This window comes from Apteryx mantelli, chromosome 24 (genome assembly GCF_036417845.1).
Source record: "Apteryx mantelli isolate bAptMan1 chromosome 24, bAptMan1.hap1, whole genome shotgun sequence".
Taxonomy (NCBI): domain Eukaryota; kingdom Metazoa; phylum Chordata; class Aves; order Apterygiformes; family Apterygidae; genus Apteryx; species Apteryx mantelli.
The window spans coordinates 2,628,627-2,652,188 of NC_090001.1; the positions used below are offsets into that span (position 1 = coordinate 2,628,627).

General features: G+C 52.1%; 1 protein-coding gene across 1 annotated transcript; it reads left to right on the plus strand.

Annotated features, from left to right (window-relative positions):
- Positions 1-17,133: 17,133 nt before the first annotated feature.
- Positions 17,134-18,027, plus strand: LOC136994152 (olfactory receptor 14A16-like; the record flags this gene model as incomplete). Its single annotated transcript, XM_067310397.1, has 1 exon — positions 17,134-18,027. A coding segment is annotated over exon 1 (894 nt), but the record flags the coding sequence as incomplete, so codon positions are not given.
- Between the last annotated feature and the right edge of the window lie 5,535 nt (positions 18,028-23,562).

The following is a 23,562-nucleotide window of genomic DNA, read 5'->3' on the forward strand; positions in this document are numbered from 1 at the left end:
GATCCAGATCGAGTAACAGCAATTCTTGAGTTACCACGCCCAGTAACTAAGAGACAGTTCAGGGGATTTTTAGGGGCTGTAGGATTCTGCAGACCATGGGTTCCTGGACTAGAAGAAATTATTAACCCCCTAGTCCAGGCAAGAACCAGAGAAGAGGTGGAACCACTGGCCTGGGGTTCAGAACGAGAAAAAGCTTTTATGTCTGTGAAAAAGGCCTTGACTTCGGCTCCAGCATTAGGGTTACCAGATTATAGAAAAGACCTTCAACTGTTTGCCCATGAACGACCAGGAGTAGCAAGCGGAGTGCTCACTCAAAGGTTCGGCCCTCATTGTGGACCGGTAGCCTATTACTCAACCCAGTTAGATCCGGTAGCTAAAGGTACTCTGGGGTGTATTAGAGCGATAGCTGCAACTGCAGCCATTATCAAAAAGGCACGGCCCGTAATTTGGGGCCATCCGATGACTGTGTATGTACCTCATGATGCAGAGTTATTGCTAAGGCAATGTGCTACCCAGGCACTGTCACCACAGAGAGCCCACCAATATGAACTTATGATTCGAAAAAGGTGCAATGTTTTAAATCCAGCTACACTATTGCCTCTACCTGAAGACGGGGAATGACACCACTCCTGTGAACAGGTGATTATCAGCTCCAGTAAACCCTGAGAGGACCTTAAAGATGCACCCCTCGAAAATCCGGATCTAATTCTCTTCGCTGATGGTTCATCTTACAACCTGAACGGAAAATGATGTTCAGGGTATGCTGTTACCAGCCTCTTCGAAGTACACGAAGCTGGCCCTTTGCCCCCACCCATTAGTGCTCGAGGGGCAGAACTAACAGCTCTTGCACAAGCCATGAAGTTGGAAGAAAATCTGTGGATCAATGTATATAGTGACTCTAAATATGCTTTTGGGGTATGTCATGCCAAAGGAATGCTGTGGAAGGAGAGAGGATTCTTTACATCAGCTTGGAAGATGATTGCTAATGGACAAGAAGTGCAAGGGTTGTTCAAGGCAATTGAACTCCCTAAAAAAATTGCCGTTATATATTGCCTGGCCCATACAAGAGAAGTGTCTGATGTGGCACAAGGGAATAATCTAGCGGACAGAGCAGCCAAAGCAGCCACCCGATAACCCTTTTCTATATCTAACACAGAACTCACACAAGAATGGTGAAACATATTAAGCCCAGCAAAAGTCTATGAAGACATACCAAAGGAGGAAAAAGAAAACTGGAGAAAATGGGAAGCAACTGAAAGCGATGAAGGAATTTGGACCATAGGTAATAAACGCATCCTTCCAGCGAGGTATGTACTCCTCATAGCTAGGTGGTACCATGATCGTGGACACGGAGGACTGTCAGCTATGGCCTCACAACTCTTACAAAACCAGGCAGCTCCAGGAGTTTATGCTGTTGCAAAATGCATAACCACCACCTGCTTGAGGTGCCAGAAGTGTAATGCTACTCGACCAAAAACTGAGCAAGGAAGTTGCCTGTGGGCATATTTCCCTTTCCAACGCCTACAAATTGATTCTGCTGATCTCTCACCTGCTGAAGGCTACAAACACCTTCTTGTGACTATCGACCAGCTAAGTGGTTGGGTAAAAGTCTTTCCTACTCGCAAGGCAGATACAGCCACAGTAATTAAGGCTCTATTAAGGGAAATTGTTCCACGATATGGAGTACTGGAAACTATAAATTTGGACAGGGGTTCTCATTTTTCAGCTGGAATCTTAGAAAAACTATATCAAATGATAGGAATCCATGGAGAATTACATACACCCTACCACCCTCAGTCCTTGGGGCAGGTAGAAAGGATGAATAGAACCATTAAGGCTAAGTTAGTATGAGTAAGTACACAAACCAATCTTAAATGGCCAACAACTCTCCATTTAGATTTGTGGGAAATGAGAAGCACCCCGAGACAGCCGGTAGGGTTGTCCCCAGTGGAAGTTTTGCTTGGATGACAGCTAGTTGTACCTGGGACTTATATCCCAGCAAAGACCAGCCTCTTGGACGGGGATGAGTGGTTAACCAAATATGTGTTAACTTTCCCAGATTCTTTCCAAAATGCATGGAACCAAGCGCAATGGGCTCAGGCAGTATCTGCAGAAATCAAAGTCCATAATACTCATCCTGGTGATGAGGTTATGATTAAGGTACACAGCAGAAAAAATAAGCTTGAACCACAATGGGAGGGCCCCTATATGGTATTATTAACCTCTTTCTTTGCTGTAAAGGTTGCAGGGAAGGATCACTGGATCCATCATTGCCATGTCAAGAAATTACCAACTTCCCAGGGGAGCAGGTCCTCTACCCTGGAAGATAAAGCCATTCCAGTTCCTGAAAACTGAAGGAATTCCCAGTACATGCTGCTCTTGTTTCCTTTCTAGGGCCACATGGACACGTGATCTCCGGATGCTTGGCTGAGCCAACCTTCTCAGAGCGTAAACAAAGGACATTGCCCTCACTGGTGTCTTCATCACCCTTACAGGAGTGCCCTCCTCCCGAATGCTGCTCCAAGGGGGGGAGGACCGAGATTTCAAAAACACGGGTGGTTCTGGGTAACATGTACTAATTGTGGTCCTTGTGATCCTCGTTGGTGTGACCAGTGTTACTGAGGCCCAGTGGATAAATAACCCTCAAGGCTGGAGCTGGGGAGTGTAACCAGGCCAGGGGCAGCAGGACATATTAACTGGTGTTGTTCCTGCCCATTACATCAACCCCGGGCTATAGAGGCTAGAATGTGTGCATTAACTTTATTGGCTAGCTAATGACTCTATTCAAATTATCAAAATGAGGAAGCTGCTAATAAGCTTACTTACTATTCAGATGGCCTGTTCCAAATTATCCGTAAGGGAGCCTGAGATTATGCTAGAATTAGAACTAAAAGCCACCCAAGCCCCAGAACATGGTCGCACCAAAAGAGGTAGCTCAAACCCTCATCTACCAAGGAACACAAGATCATACCCTAGAGGGTGAGTGGATAAGTAATCTGTTCACCAGCTGGGGACTCTCCTCAGGGCTGAGCAGCCTATAAGGTTCCCTAATTAAGATATTCTTACCAGTCATAATCATACTGTTATTGGCATGTTGGGTTATTACAAAATATGTTAATGCGTTCTATGCAAGGATAGTGGAGAATGCTTGAACAGCAACAATTATAGGAGGACAGGGATGCCCACAAAAGACAGAAGAAAGAACTGTTGGATATAAGAGCATTTGCTTAGCACTAGTAGCTAAATTTACTGAAGCCTAAGGCCACACATTGCTGAACTTTTCCCTAAATTGTTTGAGCCAATTTAAACAAGGAGGGAGCAAGGAGATAAGGAAGTAAGAAAAGATCTTCAGCAGTGATTAGTGAGTACCATGACTCTGCCAGGAGACAACGGGGAAACCAAACAGGACTGAAGAAGCTACTACTTGTCGAGCAATCATTGGTGCAAGAAATCGGAGAATGGACAAAGCACTTGAGATGTAGGGGTATAAATACCCAGGTATTTTTCTGTTCAGGGTCCCTTGGAGGAGGCACCCAGTTTGAGCTGTAATACTAAGAAAATCATCTCGTAAAGAATTATTTTGTATCTTTTGGATAAAGCACTAACCTAGACTCAAACCCTGTTAGGGACACTGGATTGAACAGTTTCCCTAACAGTGACCAGCACTTGCCTATCATCCCCAGAGCCACAAGGGACCTCACAAACACAAAGAGCAAGCACATAACCAGCACTGGCCTATCAGGCATGAGGCACCAGTGACCTCAAAATGACAAACAGCACCCATGTTAACAGCACTGGCCTATGAGGCATGGCATGAGGCACAAGTAACCTCTCAAGCACAAGCAGCACCCATGTGAGCAGCACTGGCCTATCAGGCACTGAGGCACAAGTGACCTCACAACAACAAACAGCAGCCATATGACCACCACTGGCCAATGAGGCACTGAGGCACAAGTGACCTCAGGACTAGAAAGAGCAGCCACGGGCCTAGCACTGTTCTATAAGGGCACTGAGGCACAAGTGACCTCACAACCACAAACAGCAGCCACATTATCAGTACTGGCCTATCAGGCACTGAGGCAGAAGTGACCACACAACTACTAACAGCAATAATGTGTCTCCTTGTTGCCTGTCATTTACACATGCACAAGCGGCCTAACAGTGTGGATCAAAGGAAGTTGCTTGCTGCTTGCCTGTCCGGTTCTGAGGAAGCAGTGACTTCACAGGCTTCATCAAAGCCACGTGCCATCTGCTGGCCTGTCACATAGTAAGGCAACAGTGACCTCACAAGCAAAACCAGCAGCCATGTGCCTACCACTGGCCTCTCAAATACTCACACAAAAGTGCCCTCACACTCTGCATTGAAGCCAAGTGCCTGCTGCTGGCCTGGCATGCGCTGAGGCACACGAACCTCAGAAGCACAAACAGCACTAACCTCCACACCGCTGCTCTACCAGGTGCTCATGGGAAGTGAGCTCAGAACCAGAAACAGCAGCAAGGGGTCTGCCGCTGGCCTATCAGACTCTCCAGCAACAATGACCTCAGAATCTCCCTTGAAGCCATGGGCTTGCTGCTGGCCTGTCAGGCCCTGAGGCACAAGTGACCCCACAAGCCCCAAAGCACCAATGTGCTTGATGCTGTCTAAGCAGGCACTGAAGCAAAAGTCACCTCACAAGTACAAAAAGGAGCAATGGGGCTGCTGGAGGCCTAGCAGATCCTGAGGCCGAAGGACTCCACAAACACAAACAGCAGCAAAATGCATCGAGCTGGACTGTCAGGTGCTGAGGCTGAAGTGACCTCACAGGCAGCCATGAAGCCGTATATCTGCTCCTGGCCTCTTAGCGACTGAGGCACAATTGACCTAAACAAGCACAAACAGCAGCAATGGGCCTGCTCCCCGTTTCTGAGGCATTGAGACACAAGGCACCTCACAAGCATCACCAAAGCTATGGGCATGCTGTCGGCCTACCAGCTTCAGAGGCACAACTCACCTCACAAGCACAAATGGCATCGACGTGCCTGCTGCTGCCCTAGCTGGGACCGAGTCACAAGGGACATGAAAAGTGCAAACCTTCACAGAGGAGAAGCTCACCTGGGCCACTCGCATGGCCCTTGATTACGCTGTTATCAATCTGTACAGAACAGTCTTCTGCAAACGGCTTTCATCTCCTGGCAAGACTCTCTCCAGGTCATGCGACAGCTCCACTCTGGCACCCTGGGCAGAAAGCACAAAAGGGAACAATTGGTCTTGCTTTTCCTTTAGTACCATCAAGCCCGAGCTGGGAGCCTTTGCACTGCAGCACCTACACAATGACAGCAGGATGCCACTTCCACTCCTAGTGCCCAGGTGCAGAGATCAGCTGAGGGAGCAGCTGCACTGCAAAGCGTTTCTGACACTGTCAGATCAACTCAGCACTGCATCAGGCATCAACCTGACGCCAGACCTCTGCTCTGCCCCCTAGTCTACAAACACACTGTCTCTGCCCCACACAGCTGACTGGTCTGCTCCATACAAGCAGGAACCAGCAAGAAGAGATGGATGCAGGACACTCGCCACTTGCACACTCCCCAGCCACTGCTCTGCTCGCTGCCTTCCCTTGGCTCCTCAACCCAGACACACAGGGAAGCTCTTGTGGAAACACCAGAAGGTGGCCAAGGCACTCTAGGCTCACAAGGCCTGTGCAAATGAGCAGCACAAGATCAGGCAGAGACAGAGCTGGCTCCTTGGGCGATGCTTTTGTTTTCAGAGGGAAGGATCCTGCTTTCTTTGGGCACAGCAGGCTGCTGCTTTCCACCCCCATCCCCGCAGGAACCTCCAGCTAGGCATGGGGGGGGGATGGGTTTTTTGTTTAGTTATACAAAAGTTACAGATACAATGGAGAAACAGTTGAGAGTTCTGAAGGCCTCCTGAGCCCAAAGGAACCTCGTTCCTTCCCTTCAGTTACTAGCACAAGGAGCCTCTCTGAAGGAACAAAGGGTGCAGAGGCTTTGAAATGAGGCCCAAGCAATGAGACAGCCCCAGCCTGCAGGTCTGCTCAAATGCCAGCTGTCCTGGCTGCGCAGGCTCTGCAGCAGCAGTCCGGGCTCCACAGCTGGGTCCACAGAGCACTGAGGGCTGGGTGCCACGGGCAACCTGGCCCTGGGCACATCTTCAGCCCTCCCAGAGCCAGGAGCCCAAGAGCTCTGAGACTTCCTCAGGTCAAGCTACGGATGCTTTGGGGCACTCACACAAAGGCACCCAAGAGATGCTGGCATTTATTATAAGGGTCTTGCACTCATCCTATATGGCACCGCAACCTTCTAGGAAAAGGAGGGGGCACAATAGCATTTGCTGAGGGGGCTGGCAGTAACAGCAGTTGTGGGAGGAGGAATTTGCAGCACAGCAGAGGTACCAGGAGGTGAACCCACACCCCAAGTCACCCACTGATGCCAGGTGCATTTATGGAAGCCTTCGCAACCGTATGAAGCCTCATCTCATCACTTGTAGCTGCTTTCACATAGGGCTCACGATGTTGGCAAAGACATTCACAGCTACAGGGACACACCTGGGCACCCTGCCTCCAACCTCAGGGGCTCTAGGACTGCACTGGGAATCTCCATGAGTGCAGCAAGCTAGAAAGAAAGAAAGAATCAGAGTGTTAATGTCAGTTCTGCTGGCCTTACACAGTCGCAACAGTCAGGGGCAAATGTCTCCTCTCTATGCTGAGCTGTATTGGTGAGAGCACAGCCAGCAGGGCCACAGAGACGTTCTACGCCTCTTTTTGGCACAGGGGAGACCTTTTCTGTATACCGGGTCCTGAAGGGTGCTAACACACAGGAGGGAGTCCAGCACAGGGACACCTAGATGGTCAGGAGCTGGAACGTGGGGCACATAAGGAGAGGCTGGGAGAGCTCAGTTGGTTCAGCCTAGAGAAGAGAAGGCCAAGGGGGATCTTCCTGCTGTGCACAGCTCCCTTATGGAGGGCACAGGGAAGATGGAGCCGGATTTTCTTGGAGGTGCACACTAATAACATGAGAGGCAAGAGGGACAAATTGGATAATGGGAAATTCTTCTTAGATGTTAAGAGCAAACCTTTTTCTCCGTCAGGGTGGCCGGACTGTGGCACAGGCAACCAGAGTTGTTCTCAGATCTCCATCCTTGGAGATAATCAAAACTTCACTGGAAAAGGCCCCAAGATACCTCCTCTACTGGGACCTGCCTTGAGCAGGGTGTTGCACCCCCACCTCCAGATGTCTCCTCCACTGCAGGCTCAAGGGATCTGCTATTCGGGATGGGAATGGATTAGGGTCTGGGATGGGAAGATGCAATGAGGGTCCAGCTTCAACAGAAAGCCTTTAAGGAGGGAGAAGATAAAAATCCCAAAGACTCAGGGGAGCATCAAGACCTCCAGAAACTGCAAGCCTGGACCTCAGCTGACAGAAACCACCAAACTGCAAGCAGCCCTGCCTCACACCAGGATGCTCCAAGGAGAGAACACAGTCACCAACAGTCCTCACCCACGTCTCCCAGAAGGACACCGTGATGGCAGGCTGGTCTCTGGGAGCAGAGCACTGCTCTCTCCAGCCACCTCCTCCCATGCTGAGCAGCAAAACACTGGGGCCACCACACGGATCCACCACAGGGCATCTCACACTGGAACACGCCGGTCCCCCCGAACCTCACAGAGGGTTGGCAGACAACACGCGCCTCTGCATCAGTGACACACAGGGCACAGCACCACACAGGGCAGCAGGCAGGGTTCCCCCAAGCACCCCAACACACAGAAAGCCCAACTCTCCAGACCTTCCATTCCCTTCTAGGCCTCCAAGGCCTTGCAACAGGTACTTCCTCTGCACATCCACTCACAGCTTGGGGTCTGCTCACTTCCCACCTCCAGGAAGCAGAGAACAAGTGCTCTCACAGCAGCTGATCAGGTCACCTCTTGCCTCTCGCTTGTGCCTCAACTTCTCTGCACAAGAAATCTCTTTGAAAATGTGGCCCATACCTTTTTGGGGGGTGACATTCCTTCTGCCTCCTCCAACAAACTTTGCACCCATTCTCCAGTGACTGCATACATGGACCGAAAATCCCAGACCTCTAACGTGTTACAGTCCCAAATGTGTCATAAAAGCAGCTGGACACCTCAAAGACAGACACAGCATTCAGACCTGGCAGGAAAATCTCACAAGCTCCCTGCTCTTTTGACAGCGGCAATTTCTAAAGCACACACTCCCTGGCAAGAAGAGATTACTAACACCACTGCTCACAACAGCACTAGATTCATTTAGCAGCCTCAGAAGTCTACTTGGACTCCCGAGCTGACCGGGAGGAGGCTGCAAGCTTCTGCTTAGCAAGAAGTGGAGAGTCAAACTCCATGTCCATGTTCACCACAGAACATCATCCACATTTGAAATGTAGCAGTACTAACTCATGATGACGGAGTGGAATAAAATTTGTGCCAGATGATGTGGAACATCTACTTCTGTCTGATTAATGAGTTGCATTTCTGTACTGCTGTAGAGCTCTGCAGGGGTCAATCCCTCCTCTGAGCACAATCAGCAAACCCAGAAGTGACCTCACCACCACCATCTAAGCCATGTGTCTTCTCCTCACCTATCAGCTGCTCAGAGAAAGGTGACCTCACAGGTGCATACCCCCCACCACAGGCCTGCTGCTGGCCTGTGGGCTTCAGAGACACAAGTTCCCTCCAAATAACTTCCCCAACCATGAACTACTGCTGGACTATCAGGTACTCTGACAAAAGGGACCTCACAATCAACGCCCATGCCTAACTGCCTGCTGCTGGCCTAGCAGGCACTCAGAAAGACGTGACCTCACAGTCACCTTCACAGCCATGGCTCTGTCACTGGCCTAGAAGCCTCTAAGACAGAAATTACCTCACTACAAGTTCCACAGCCATAAGACAAATCCTGGCTTTTCAGCTGCACAGGCAGAAATGATCTCAAAAACACAGATCCCAGCCATGGACCTGCTGCTGCTGCCCTATCAACCACTCAGGCAGAAATGACCTCACAATCACCTCTCCAGCCACATGGCTCCTGCTACCCAATCAGTTCAGCAGTCAGAAGGGACCTCACAAGCAACAGCCAAGCCTTCTTCCTCCACCTGCACTATCAGGTACTCAGGCAGAAATGACCTCATCATCAACAGCTGAGCCATGTGCCTCCTGCTGGCCTTTCAGCTACTTGCAAAGAACTGATTAGACACTGGTGATTTTCTGGCATAGCTCTCACAGACAGTGGTGACCTCACTACCCACACCCTGACCATGGGGCTGTTGCCTCCTGCAGCTCCCCCTGCTCTTCCCCAAGGCTGAGCCAGCTCCTGAACGGCCTCCCTGATTCACCTCGTGGCTTCACAATGCTCAGAGTGCAGCAGAACACCCATCAGGTACCAGTTACGACCCCAAAACAACATTACCTTTTGCCTAGGTAGTCTCTACACATAGCCCATAAAACTTAGGAATTAGGAGAAGGCCTGCAAGTAATTCTTGGCAACATTTTCTAACAGGAGGGTTGCATGGGAGCAGCGATCGGGAACTTGAAGACAGCAGGGCCTCAAGTCCCAGGCAGAGGAAGAATCTTTCCCGCAACTCAGAAGTCGAGTTCCTTCCTCAAAGCTGAACAAACCCAGAAAATCCTCTACACATCCAAGCATTCTCCTGTTTTATGCCCTGAGAATTGGAGACACGCGGAAGGACTCAGGCCAGGGCATCTCGGCTGGTGAAACCAGCAGAGACACAATTCAGCAACTCTTCATCCTGACCTAGGAGGATGGAAATAACAACAGTAAGTGCAAGCACTGGCCATTCATCAACTTTCAAGGCCCTTGACAAGCAAAACAGCTCACACTTACAGAGCTGCTCTGGAAACACCCTTCAAGCTGCTGCCAGGGTCACAGGTCTCGGCGCAAAGCAAGAAGCATGGAGCAAAAACACTGGCTAGGGCACAGCATAACATGCAGGGACAGCCGCTCTAAGAGACACTCGGAAATGCCCTTTTCAGAACAAAAGACACCACTGGGACGGGCACCGTGTGAGGACACCAGCAGCCTGCTCACACTCTGCCCAGCAGCTCCCAAACGCAGCTCCAAGCAGCACCTGGGGCTGCGCTGGCAGCAGCACCTCAGGGAAATGCTTTAACATGGATCCAGACCCACCACAGGGCCAAAGGTTCCTGCACCCAAACCCCACCGACCTGCCACAGCGCAGCTGCTCGGGGCAGGCCGCCACGTCTGGCTGCAGGGCAGCTCCCCGCTCTGGCCCACGTCGCTCTGTCCCCTGCTCACGGCCCCACCAGCCCCTGCTGCAGCTCCTGCAGCAAAGCAGCCCCGGTGCCAGCACCGCTGCCCCCGCCCCAGTGGGAGGGCACCCGCCGGCAGTTGAATGCGCCCGCAGCCCCCACCAAACCCCCTCACACTGGCTCTCTCTCCCACTCGCTTCTCGCCTGCTTTGCTCCCACTCCTCCTTCACATCTTTTTTCTCCTTGCACATGTTGGATTCCAACTGGCTGTCAGAGCCATCAGTGAAATCGATGCCCACCCTCCTCCTCCTGCCAGCCAATAGGAGGTCTGCACTGGGGCGATGCCATGGCAACGTTGGGCCCTCCTGCCCTGGCGGCCTGTTCTGCCCCCTCCCTTCGCTATTGGGCGCCATGTTGTGGGCAGCAGTGAGTGGCTGGGTCGCGGCGGGGCCAGGGGCAGTGTAGCACCTCTCCTGCCCCAGCCCCCTCCCCACCGCAGCCCCGGGACTTGATAGCCCTCACACTGCGCCTGGCTGCACTGGGCCATGGCCAGGTGGGCATCCCCCACCTGTTTCCAAGCTGCTCTCCCAAACAAGCTGTCTTCTGTGTTTAGAGGTTTGAGCCCAAATTGGAGGAGGACAGGGGCTGTGGCCATCTCAAGATGGTATCTCTGAGCCCAAAGCATGCTGTGCCAAGTTGGAAGTATAAAAGGATCCAAAGGGAAGGATCAGAAGTTTTATCAAACACGCAGAGGATTTGGGGTTATTACAAAGCGAAGGTTTCGTTATTGTATATGGACATTTCCAGCATGTTCTAGTGGATCCCATGGGAGCTGCAGGCCACCCTAGCCTCTGGGACACAGGACGCCTTTCTTCTCAGAGGCAGACCCCAAAGGAGGAACCACTCCCAGGGAAATCTGGGCATGGATTGCCCACCCCGTCCCTCCAACCTGAGGGCATGGAGCTGGTCCCACAGAAGCCTTGTGGCTCATGGCAGCCCCAGGACCCAGGAGTCCTGGCTGCCACATTGTCTACTGGAGGCAGAGGGGACCCTCAGGCAGGACTCTCGTGGCAGCCCCCAGCCCTGTCCAGCCACAACAACAGCCCAGGATTCCCAGCAGTTTTTGCAGTTAGTCTCTGTGCGACACCTCGGAAAGGAGCTCCCAAAGCCCTTACCCTCAGTGGAGAGCCGCAGGAGCGCTGGGAAGAAGGAACTGTGGTGTGGGCTGATGGTGTCCGTCCAGCAGTCCTCCATCTCGCTTGTCCCCTTGCCCTCAGCTTGCATCTTCAGCAATGGAGGAAGGATGCTCTTCCCGTTTCATCACCCCAAACTCCTTTCCAATGTGCTCCTGCTCCTCTGCCCTTTGGTGAGGGGCCCCAACATGGCCCCACTGCCTCCTGTCCCCTCTCCTTGCTGTAGAACCACTACGAAGGACAGCTGTGGGTATCACATGAGTAGTGCCAAGCAGTGCCTGGGCCTCATGGGGAAGTGAGGGCGCCCGCTCATGCCACCGAGAAGACCTGCCTGTGATGCAGCATATCCCAGTGTGACCTCAGCTGGTGTCATGTGGGAGCTCGGTAGGTCACTGCCATGGAGATGGCAGAGGCAGGGAGAGAGCAGAGAGATTTCCCCTCATGTCCTGGAAAGCAGTCACCTCCCTCCACCCCAGGTATTTTCCAAATTTTTCTGATAACTCCTTGAGGAACATCTGCAGATGTTGCCAAAGGCAGTGAAATGCCTAAAATGGGGAACTAGAGAAGTCACTTCTGTGCCCCTACACTGGCAGGTCACTGCACTGGGCATATCTATGCAGGAATCTGGGGTTTGGGGGTTGGTTTGGGGCTTAGCATTTTTACAGGATCAAAGTCATGTGGGTTGAAACTGCACAAAGTGTGGCCACATTTTGAGATGCTTTGGTGAGTCTCAAGGCTGGTTTCTCCAGTCTGTCGCACACACTCCTTTAGGCATTAACCGTTGACCATGTCTGGGACTAGGATTGGATCCAGCCACACCTAGCCTCCTCTCTGAGGAAGTTTGGAAAGCAAGTGGGTCGTTTCTGAACCTCATGACTCAATGGGAGGGTCTCCGTTGCATGTGCATCTGACCCTGTCCTTCATGCAGAAAATAACTGGGTGAACCTTGCCAATCGAACCTCATTAAATCATTCTTATTTACAATTGAACTTTGTTAAGTTGCTATCTTACCTCAATAAACATAGTGCTGCTTCCCTCTTGCGAGTGAAGTGCATCACTCCTTTGCGACACCTTGACGTCCCCTGCACGTGTCTATCCTAGAGGAGCTTTGGCCTCCCAAACAGCAACCCTACTTTGCTTGACAATAATGCACTGTTTAGTCCAGCTGTTGTGCTGAGATGTCCACTGGTTTTACTGAATATTGGTATGGACCATCTTTATGCTTGGTGGGTGCTGCTCTTAATGACCTGCTGGCTTTCCTGAGTTCCTGTGCCCTTCAGAGCTCACTCCCATGGGATCCCCCAGCAGGCCAAAGTCTGCTCCTCTCTAGTCCCGAGTCTGTACTCCGCTGCTCTCCTTCCTCCCTGCCTTCAGGATGTGGCACTCCACTATTTCATGGTCCCTGCAGCCAGCGTTTCCACTGATGGTCACCTCCCCGATCGGTTCTTCCTTGTTTGCGAGTACCAGATGAAGGAGAGCGTCGCCCTTCTTAGCCCATCTGGCAGCTGTGCTAAGAAGGTGTCCCTGACACCCTGCAGAAACCTCCTGGACTGCTTTCACCCTGCGCTTTGCCCTTCCACTGCATGCCAGGGGGATTAAAGTCCCTCCATAAGCAGCAGGCCCTGTGTGCCACAGACTTCCTCAGCTTGCTTAAAGGAGCCTGTGTCCACTTCCTCCCCCTGACCGGGTGAACTGTAATTCCCATCGCAAGGTCACCCTTCCTCCGATGCTCACTCACCTTTTCCCATCCAGCACCTTGTCCTTCCCTTGGAAGAGCTCCACAAATCCCAGATGTCTCTTCGCACAGAGGGCATCCCCCCATCATCTACCCTCAGAGTCACTGCTGAAGAGTGACTTCTAGCATGCCATCAGAGCACTGCAGTCTGGTGAAACACATGTAGTGGTGAAAGGAGGTTCCCACTAAGAGAGCAAGGCCTACAGTGTGCAAGGCCAGGGAGAAAAAGAGCTGGGCTGTGCAGGAATGTCAGGAGAGGGGTTTGCTGCCTGAGCTACCTCTGCAGCACCGTGGGGCCTTTGATGGAAGCAAATCAGTGTTCAGGAAGGAGAAGGTGCCCCTGAAAAATTTCTTGAGCCTCCACAGCCTGCCATGCAGCCATGCTGTGGACATCATTAGCACAGTCCCTGTTCATATCATGTGGGAGTGGGAAGAGGTTCCGGGAGAGGAGAGCTAGAAGGTGTTAAGCGTGCAGGGACATGAGTAGAGCCCTTGGTGTGATGTGCAGCTCTCTGCTGCACACTTGGATGTAGAGGGCATGGACTTCACCTGAAGACAGAAGTGGGATTGAGTTGTTTGGACACAGGCAGGTCCCATGCGGTATGTGCTGGAGACATATGGTTGTGCTTGGCACGCCAGGCATCACGGAATCTAGTGCGTGCACTGAATGACATGAACTGCTTGCAGTGTAGGGATCTGCTTGTGCCTCAGCCTCCTAATGTGTGGAGCTCTGGCAGTATTAGGCATCTCGTGTCATTTCAGATGGCCAAGGAGATTCTCCACCTGGCCACCACCTAATGCTCTAGAAGGATGTGGGTCTCACGGTTGCTCCATCAGAGCCAGCAGACACTGGCATATGCCTTGGACCACCTCACCTCATCTTCAGATGTCACCACGTGTTTGTGTGTGGGCAGCTGGCTACTCCCCTCCCTCTCCAGTGATTATCATGGGAGCTTAGAGAGGGAGCTCGTATGCCGGCATCTTTGTTGTGCACACTCCAGGTTGTGAAAGGGGAATCCCACCTCCTGTGTGTTTGTGGAGTGCACAGAAGGGCTCTGAATCCCACTCCATCCCAGGGGCTTCTAAACCAGCATGAGAAGCACAGACTGACGCGTCTGAATCAATACCTAAGCCATGGATAATTGAAATCCCTTCTTGCCCCTTTTCTAGGTGTCCTGCCTAGTTAAGAGCTGGGAAAAGGGTCTTCCAGAGTGGGACATTTCCATGTGTCCTAGATGACCATCCTCTGATGAGACAAATTGCAATGCTGGAATGGGTCTCTCTCCATTCTTTAGAAAAGGCCCATAGGTGATTCTTTCAGTCTACTTCAGTGACCATGTCCCAGGAGGAGGAAGCACAAGGGAGAGAGAAATTCACGCCTTCAGCTGGACCACTGTTGCTGAGCAGAGGCAGGCTCCTGGGATGGAGAGAGCTCCTGGCAACGTGGCAGCACTGCTGGGAGACAACTCTTTGCAGGAGCAGCTCCCCTGTCAAGAGCAGCAGGGCTCTGGGCACTGCCTGCTCTTGCTGACATCCATGAGAGAAGGCAGAGGGAAGTGAAAGGGAGTGTGGAGTGGGAGGCCAGAGGAGAGCTCCTTGTGGGAGGAATCTTCACAGCCCTTTGCACGGTAAGCCTCTGGCTGCAGGGCAATGCTACTGCTGTTGCTGGAGGGGTCTTCTAAAGCCAGCCCATAACGGAGAGTTTTCTTAAGGCTTGCTCTCCTGGCTTCTCCAGAGTGCAGGAGGGGGATTCCCTGCCACAGCATGCCAGGGACAGGGTGTCCCGCTCCCTTCTGCCAGGAAGAGCTGCATGGGTGTGAAGCCAGGGTGTGCCACAGGTCTAGCCAGGGCTGTCATTCAGAGCAGTGCTCCTGCACGCCAGGGTGCTGTGTGCCCCAGGCAGTGAGTCTGCTGCCTGCGAGGGTCAGCACTCAGCCTGCCCAGCAAACTCCCCACAGCGCTGCGGGGAGAAGCTCTGGGTGGGAGGAGAGAACCCGTCAGGGCAGGCTGAGTGTGCTGTGGAGAGGGTGGTGTGTGGGTCAGGGCTGCTCACAGCTCCAGCTCACCCTGAGGACATTTCTGGAGGGCACTTTTCAAAAGGAAGGTCAAGGCAGGGAATGCTTGAAAGGGAAGGAGCTTTCCTTCTAGGCTGTGTGCTTTGACTTCCCTAATTTGGGGAGGGGGAAAACAGGAAAGAGTTTTGTGCTTTGGGAAGGAACTGAGACTCTCAACCCTTCCCTCTCAGAGATCACTAGGTCTGTGAGAAAGCTCAGCAAACCCCTTCAGCCCCTCCTCAGCCTACAGACAGCACCAGCATCCCCTTTGTGGCCTTGTCAGGGTTTTCCTGACCTGCTCCTCAGGACCTTTGAGCACAGCAATGCCTCTGCCCAGCGCCCTGTCCCGGTAGGTTTCTGTCGGGCAGAACTGAGCATGCAGAGGGTGGGATGGGGTCTGTGAGCACCATCAGAGAAACGACATTGGGATAGAGAAGGAGCTGCCAGCAGGGAGAGCTCCAGGCAGCGAGATGGGCAGGGAATGAGAGGGAACTGCAAACGGAATCAGCATGGGAGGAAGGATTTGGGCAAGTGATGGTCAGTCCCTCTGATGCAGACACCTTCCTCTTAGCCACTCCTCTGTGTCTCTGCTGAAGAGCAGATGGTAAATTGGTGTGAAGAGAGGGTCTATCGCATTGGATCGGAGACATTCAGCAAGGGTCGGGCACCCGCTGCCTTCACGTGAGAGTTTCCCTGCCTTGCTAGAATGGGAGCTGGTGTGGCTGCTTCAGGTACAAACACCTCTGCTCAGGAGGGCAAGGCTGGGGGAGGTGAATCCCGCATAAGAATCTTCCCTTTCCAAGACAGCTGGCAGGAGAGCTTGTCAGAGTCCAATCCTCCCTCACCAGGTTCTTTTAGGTTTTCCACACATGGACGGTGTAATGTTGAATATCAACATTTACTTCTTTGAAGATATTGGACGTTAAACAGGATTTTTGATTTAGCAGAGTGACACAGCAATATGCTGAAATCACAATACAAGTGTGAGTTACACTTAGCAAAATAGAGCAATTGCAATATCAGTTCAATCACAATACCAGTGTGATCCCCATTACTGGTCTCTGTCCTGTCCTCACCGTCACAACTCTGGGCATCCCCAGTTGCTGGGAAGGAAGACATGGGATGAAACCAGCTCAGTCACGTTGCTCTCTGCCAAGTTCTTTTGTTAGTTGTTCAGCTTTTATACTCCGTGTTGGGTTGAGCCATGAATACACTCCCCCCCATGCTGGTCTGGCTAACTGAGGGAGACATTCACTCTCTTTTGATGGACTCAGGGATAAACATCGACACCAGCTGATCCACACAGTTGGGGTGTAGTCACTTGATCCACTCAACTGACATAGCTGTTTATCTAAAACCACGGTTACCCTCCAGTCATGGTCCCCTTTGCGATGAGATAAGGTCAGCTTTCTGTGCAACAGCTGTGGTCAGTGACACCCTACCTTATCCCCTGAGCTTCATGGGCACATCACCCTTGCCCATCTCCCCTGAGCCTTCTTCCATTGTAGGGGTTTATTGGTTGGTCCAAGTGCTATATTCCTCTCTCCTCCTGGTAAACAGAGAATATTCCCACTGGGTCACCGGACTGAGTGTCCTTAGCTCAGCTCACGGAGCCCAACCCCCTCCTATCCCCACCAAAGAACTGGAAATGTTTGTCACCTTCCTCCATTTACACCCCCCAGCAGAGCAGCACTGACTCCTCTGGAAATCGTTAGCAGAGTCCCCTGCTCTGCATGGCACACTCAGCCAGCACAAAGCGGAGCTCGAGCCGGGGAGCTGAGCGAAGGTAAAGGAGAGAGGAAAAGTGGGAGGTTCAATGAGAAAGGCAAAGGGTTTGTCTCCCAGAGGACTGCTCTAATTTGTCCCTGTCTTTTCCTCCTTGGACAGGCCCCCATGCCCAGCATCAGCAAATGTCCAACAGCAGCTCCTTCAACGAGTTCCTCCTCCAGGCATTTGCAGATACGCGGCAGCTGCGGCTCTTGCACTTCTGGCTCTTCCTGAGCATCTACCTGGCTGCCCTCCTGGGCAATGGCCTCATCATCACAGCCATAGCCTGCGACCACCACCTCCACACCCCCATGTACTTCTTCCTCCTCAACCTCTCCCTCCTCGACCTTGGCACCATCTCTGTCACTGTCCCCAAATCCATGGCCAATTCCCTGAGCAACACCAGGGCCATTTCCTACTGGGGATGTGCTGCACAGGTTTTTCATTTTTACTTTCTCTTTTCAGCTGAGTATTCTGTTCTCACTGTCATGGCCTATGACCGCTACGTGGCCATCTGCAAACCCCTGCACTATGGGACCATCATGAGCAGCAGAGCTTGTGTCAAAATGGCAGCAGCTGCCTGGAGCACTGGTTTTCTCTATGCTCTCCTGCACACTGCTAACACATTTTCCATACCTCTCTGCCAAGGCAATGTTGTGGAGCAGTTCTTCTGTGAAATTCCCCAGATCCTCAAGCTCTCCTGCTCAGACACCTACCTCAGGGAACTTGGTCTTGTGGTGGTTAGTGCCTTTATAATCTTTGGTTGTTTTGTTTTCATTGTGCTGTCCTATGTGCAGATCTTCACCGCTGTGCTGAGGATCCCCTCTGAGCAGGACCGGCACAAAGCCTTCTCCATGTGCCTCCCTCACCTGGCTGTGGTCTCCACGTTTATGAGCTCTGTCATGATTGCCTACCTGAAGCCACCCTCCCTCTCCTCCCCACTTCTGAATCTGGTGGTGTCTGTTCTGTACTCGGTGGTGCCTCCAACAGTGAACCCCCTCATCTACAGCATGAGGAACAAGGAGCTCAAGGATGCACTGAAGAATTTGGTTCAACTGCTACTACTTCAGCAGCAATAAGCTGCCCATCTCTCCTCACAAGCGATTTCCAATTTACCTGGGCAACACTTGTGCTTTGGGAATTCTGCCTGTGTTAGTCATTTGTACACAAATTCTTGAATTCATCCCACTTCTCCAGAGGCACAAACCCTGTCTGCCAAATTGATTAGTGAATGGGGATTGGATTTGGAGACTGACTCATTTTAACAAAAATGTCCATGTTTTCCCATGATGAAACAATGGAAATTGTCAGGAAGGTTGTGAATCTCAGGAGAAGAAATTTTCATCTACCCCTCAAGCTGGTGTACAAACGCTTTGTCTGTTATGGTATGGATTTAATCTCAGTAAGCTTTCACATATTTCCCCACGTCCTGACTAAACTTATCATTTCTAAAGTCGTCTTTGCAGCAGACTGTCTGGACATAGGCACTTTGCCTTGTTTCCCACTTTTCCTTCTCTCTTTTCTCTTTATTCATTCAGACACCTCTGCTCTCTCTAGGTGCTGCTCTGAGCTTCAGGGAGTGTAAAGCTTGCCTCATCTTTCAGGAGGCTAATTGTCTCTTTAGACAATGCCTTAACTGTTTTTTTTCCTCTATCCTTTCCCATCAATCTGTCTAAAACATTTCTCCTAAGGCTATCCCTTGTGGAAAGTGCACCTCCCTGGAGGCAGCCTGGACTTGAAACACAGTTTAGGAGTTTATTTTGATTTTCATTCAACTCCATCCTGTTTTACTTTTGCTGGATCCCAATAAAGAAAAAGCCTTTTGTGTCTATTTGCAGCTAGTTCTTAAAGGAAAGCAGGTGGGAATTGGTGCAGAGAGCCTGTAACATTCAGCTACAGACGTGAGTGGAAGAAAACTTCGATTTTAACAAGAGTGAGGTAGGTCCCTAGTGGCTGATGAGAGAAATGGCAGGGCTGGGGAGGTGAGGAGCAAGGCTGTTCGTACATGTCTCCTGTCAGAAATACTGCTTTTCTCACACATCACGATTCCTTAGGAGACCCTCTGAGTCACTGTGAGTTGGAGTATGTGGCTATCACTTATTCTGTAAGCTGAAAAGTAAAGAAAAGATTACAAGTAGAAATCTTTTCTCTTTTTTTAAGTGCTCATTGAAATCTTCCTCTTTCAAATACACTCCTGAAAGCTCTCCAATTAGCCACAGGAGAACTGAAGGACTGAAGGAAATTATGGGGATAGACATGGCTTGTTAGGACTTTTTGCATTTTACTGACCCTCGGGCGTATTAGGTGCTGAGTCCATGAATGTTGGATTCTGCGAGGAGACTGAACAAACCTCTCAAGAAGTTGAATTCAGAAGCCAATCCCAAAGCTTCCAGGAGCATTAAGGGGTCCCCCTGAGGGCCATTACTCACCGAGTCTCCCTAGGGGCTGATTAGAGCAGAAAGTTGGAGGCCCTGATTGCAGGTAGGCAAAGGAAATGTGCAGGTGACTCTGATGCCAAGTCACCCTTGATGTGTTTCATCATACAACATGGCCAGGCAGTGACACCCAGCCCCTGGGTAGGGTGATCCCTTGCCTCACACTTTGCTCAGGCCTCTCTGTGGGGGCAGTGTGAGGGTGGGGGGGTGCTACGCTGAGTTAGGGACAATGAGATGGCACCTTCCAGGCGCTCCCTGGGAGAGAGGAGGAGGAAACAAGGCCGCTACTGCCCTTAGCCTCCACTTCACCAGGATAATGTAGCCCAGGTCCCTCAGCCTCCCTCTACAGGTCATGTGCTGCAGGCAGCAAGCACCATCTTGGCAGAACTCCTCTGGACCCTCTCCAGGTCCTCCCCATTCCTCCAGCACTGGGCATCCCACACTGGCACACATGATTCCAGATGTGGCCACGCCAGTGCTGAGTCGAGGGGGGATAGTGACTGTCCTTGTCTGGGTGGCCAGACGCTTCCTCATGCAGCCCCGTATGCAGCTGGCCCCATCTGTGGTGAGCACGCACCACAGGCTCATATGGCATCCCTCGTAATGTCCAGGCCCTTCTCCTCAGGGTCACTCCCCCAAGGCAGCACCTGCCACTTCTCCTTGCACAACTCCAGGAGTCTTCTGTTGGCCTCATCTCCAAACTTCTCCAGCTCCCTCTCCACTCAAGCTCCTTTCTGTCAGCTCTGAATGTGTGCGTGCAGATGCCTCTTCCCATCTTGGCAGGCCTCTCACAGGAGAACAGCATGACGAACTGCAGGACACTACAGATAATAAAGGGGGTAGTATTGTAAAGGAAGTGCTGGCAATGGTGGAAATGAGCATGGCAACCATCTCGGAGAAGGCAAAGGAAGGTACAAAGGCAGCAAAAGCAGGGTCAATGGGGACAGGGTAAACAGAGGTGGTCTGATTGCATGGGAGGAGATCAGGGTGGTAAAGGAGAAGAGCTTGTAAGGTGGAAAAGAGGGGAGAATGCAATGAAAGGTGAAGCAGATGAAAACCCGGGACACTCCGGGGGTCCCTGCCAAGCAGCCCTGAATCTGAACTACTCTGACCAGAGCAGCACAAGACAGTAAGTGAAATTTTTTCCCTAAGTTCAACAAGAGAAGACCCGGGGTGGAAAGAAATGCCAAATGCTTCAGGCTGGAAGGGACCTCAGGTTGTCTCTAGCCCAACCTCCTTCTCACAGCAGGCTCAGCCATCAGCTCCAACCAGCTTGCTGAGACCTTTAGTCATTCAGGTCTTGAAAACCTCTGAGGATGGAGATGGCACAAACCTTCTGGGCAACCTGCCCCGGGGCTTCACTGTTTGGATGGGTAAAACGTTGGCCCTTATCCCCAGCCTGAACCTCTCTTCTTTCAGCTCATGCCCACTGGGCCTCATCCTCCCATCGTGGAGGCTGGCTCCATCTTCTTGATGACCTCCTGTTAGGGATGGGCAGGCTGTTATTAGCTCTGCCCAAAGCCTCCTCTTCTCCACGCTGAACCAACACAGCTTCCTCAGCCTCCCACAGTGACAAAGCTGACCTTTACAAATGTGTGCCTAGGATGTTGAAGGCCCTTCCAATCCTTCTGGATTTTCCTGGATCTGCAAAGGACCTTAGGCCTGTTAGAGTGCAATCACCCTCATGCCATGACTTTCTGCATGCATCACACTCATTGGGAGACGTGTTGTAGAGAACTGGTGTTGTAGACAGTGAGGAGGGCCCATTCTGGACAAGCAGTCCTTCATCATTAAACCTTGAACTGAAAACCTTTCAGGCCCAAAAAGGCATCCTCACACTGCTAGGAGGGGCTGGCTCTGGGGATGCCATGTGTGGTGCTAACCCACATGCAGAAAAGGAATTCCGGAGTGCAAGAATCACAGTAGCTATCGCCAGAGAGGACAGAATCACTGATGTATTTCAGTTGGAAGGGACCTTGGGAGGTCTGACCTCCTGCTCACATCAGGTTCAACACTGAAGTCAAAACAAATTCCTCCGGGCTTTGTCCAACAGCGTCCTGAAAGCCTCCAAGAACAGAGGACCCATAACCTCATCAAATGCTTCATTATCCTCATTGATTTTTCTCCCTGCTATCCAATTTTAGCTTTTAACCATTTCCACTCCTTCTCCTGCCATGAATCCCTGTAAAATCCTGGTTTACTATGGGTGGCAACCTTGAGTTGGGAAGCTGCTCCAAGTCACTCCAAAAGCCTTCCCTGCTCCATGCTGAACAAACTCGTTCCCTCAGCCTCTCCTCACAGGACAAGTGCTCCAGCCCCCAATCACCTTGGGGGCCTGCAACTGAAATCACTCAGAGTGATCTGTAGTGCTCTTCTACAGGGCCCCCAAGGGATGCAGTATGTGACGTGCCTGAACTCAGGCCTTTCTTCAAAGATGGAGCCAAAAGCACACCCAAGGAACTGCACCACAAAAGGGCCTCTGCTCTGCTTCTGAACTCTGTGGGCTCCATAGGACGAGCTCAGAGTGCCAGAGTGATCTGTTAGGGAGCAAGGGCTGGGTCCAGGGCTCATCTCTTGGTGAGCAGTGCCAGTGGCGATGGGGAATGGTCTCTGAATTGCCTGCTCAGGGCTGTGCCACAGGTGACAGTGCTGATGAGAGATGCCCATGCTTCTGGAGGGGAATCTTAGGTACCAGGAGAGCTCAGGGGATCTCCAGGGACATCATGTGCCTTGGGGTGGGCAGTGAGTGGAGCCTCACAAAATGAGGGACAGTCCATGGTGGAGTAACCAGAAGGTGAAGCACTAAACCCAGGTATGGATAGAGAAAGGAGGGCTCTGCAATCCCGGAGAAGCAGTGAAACACCACAGGCTGGAGCTAGTGCACACCCAAACACATCTGCTGCCATTGCAAACGCCCTGGGCTCACTCTGAGCACAGGCCATGAGCTCCGACGGGTGGTAGCAGTATCAGTGGTGGTGAGCCCTATCCAGCTGGTTTTGCTTCCCACCCTGACCAGCACGGCCAGCGCAGAGTCAGGGGTCACCCTGTGGCCTCAGTGCCCCACAGCCCACTCGCTCTGCAGAGCAGCAGTGCCAGCCCAGGGCCCTGCAGGGAGCACAGGGGAGGATGCAAGAATGGCCGGCCAGGCCAGCACGGAAACACTCCCCTGGGGAAAGGCTCTCTGGGGAGCAGGGCCGTCCCAGGAAAAGAGGAGAGCAGCATTCACAGAGAGAAAATGAGAACAAGAAACAGGTTTCTCTGTGCACGAGCTCAGGGCAGGCAGCTCTGTCCCCGGGGCAGCAGGAGCTGCCAGAGGGGCTGCAGAGCCAGGGCTCTCATGCTGTCCTGGGCAGCAGGATGGGCGTGGAGGGCCTGCAGGCAGAGAGGGAGGGGGATCTGCTGGACACAAGAGCAGGGCAGACAGATAGTGACTGGCATCATTGTGGGGCCTCCTGCCCTTTGCTGGAGAGCTGCTCCCCTTGTCCTGGGGCCTGGCCTGAGTTACGCTGTGGACATGCCTGTGCCTGGCCCTGCACCTCTCAGGTGCTGACCTGACCCTGTGCCCATCCTGCTGACCTGACTCCCCATCTCTGCCTCAGACCTGCCCCCTCACTACAAGCAAGAAAGCCTTGGCAAGGGAAGCTGGGATATGAGCAGATCCCAGAGAAGGTTGTAGGTACAAAAGGTGACCGCATATCCCCACAGCAACTCTTGCCTGAAAGCCAATTCAAAGGTGTAAGGAGGGCTTCAGATTTCAGCCCCTACCCACGTAACACTGCACACAGACGAACAGCTGGATGAAAAAGTGAGGGCAGCCACTTGGAGCCTGATTTGATGATGCATAGTTACGAGAGCAAGTGTTTCTGTATCCCAGCTCAAGTGTTTAAGCACCATTTGCCTCTGGTTCCTGCTACAAAGAGGATGTTGTTGGGAGCAATAAGTGCCCTTGTCTAGCCCCACGCTCCCTCATCTCCTCTGCCTCTGAGCTGGCGTCCTGCTGCCTGGCTGGGGCTCAATCCCAGACATGAGGAGAGGGGAGGATGGCCAGGGAGCTCCTGCCTGCAGAACTGGTCCCCAAAGTGCCAGGAGAGGGGCCAGGGGCTGGGATTGAGGGGACAGAAGGCCAGGCAGGGGCAG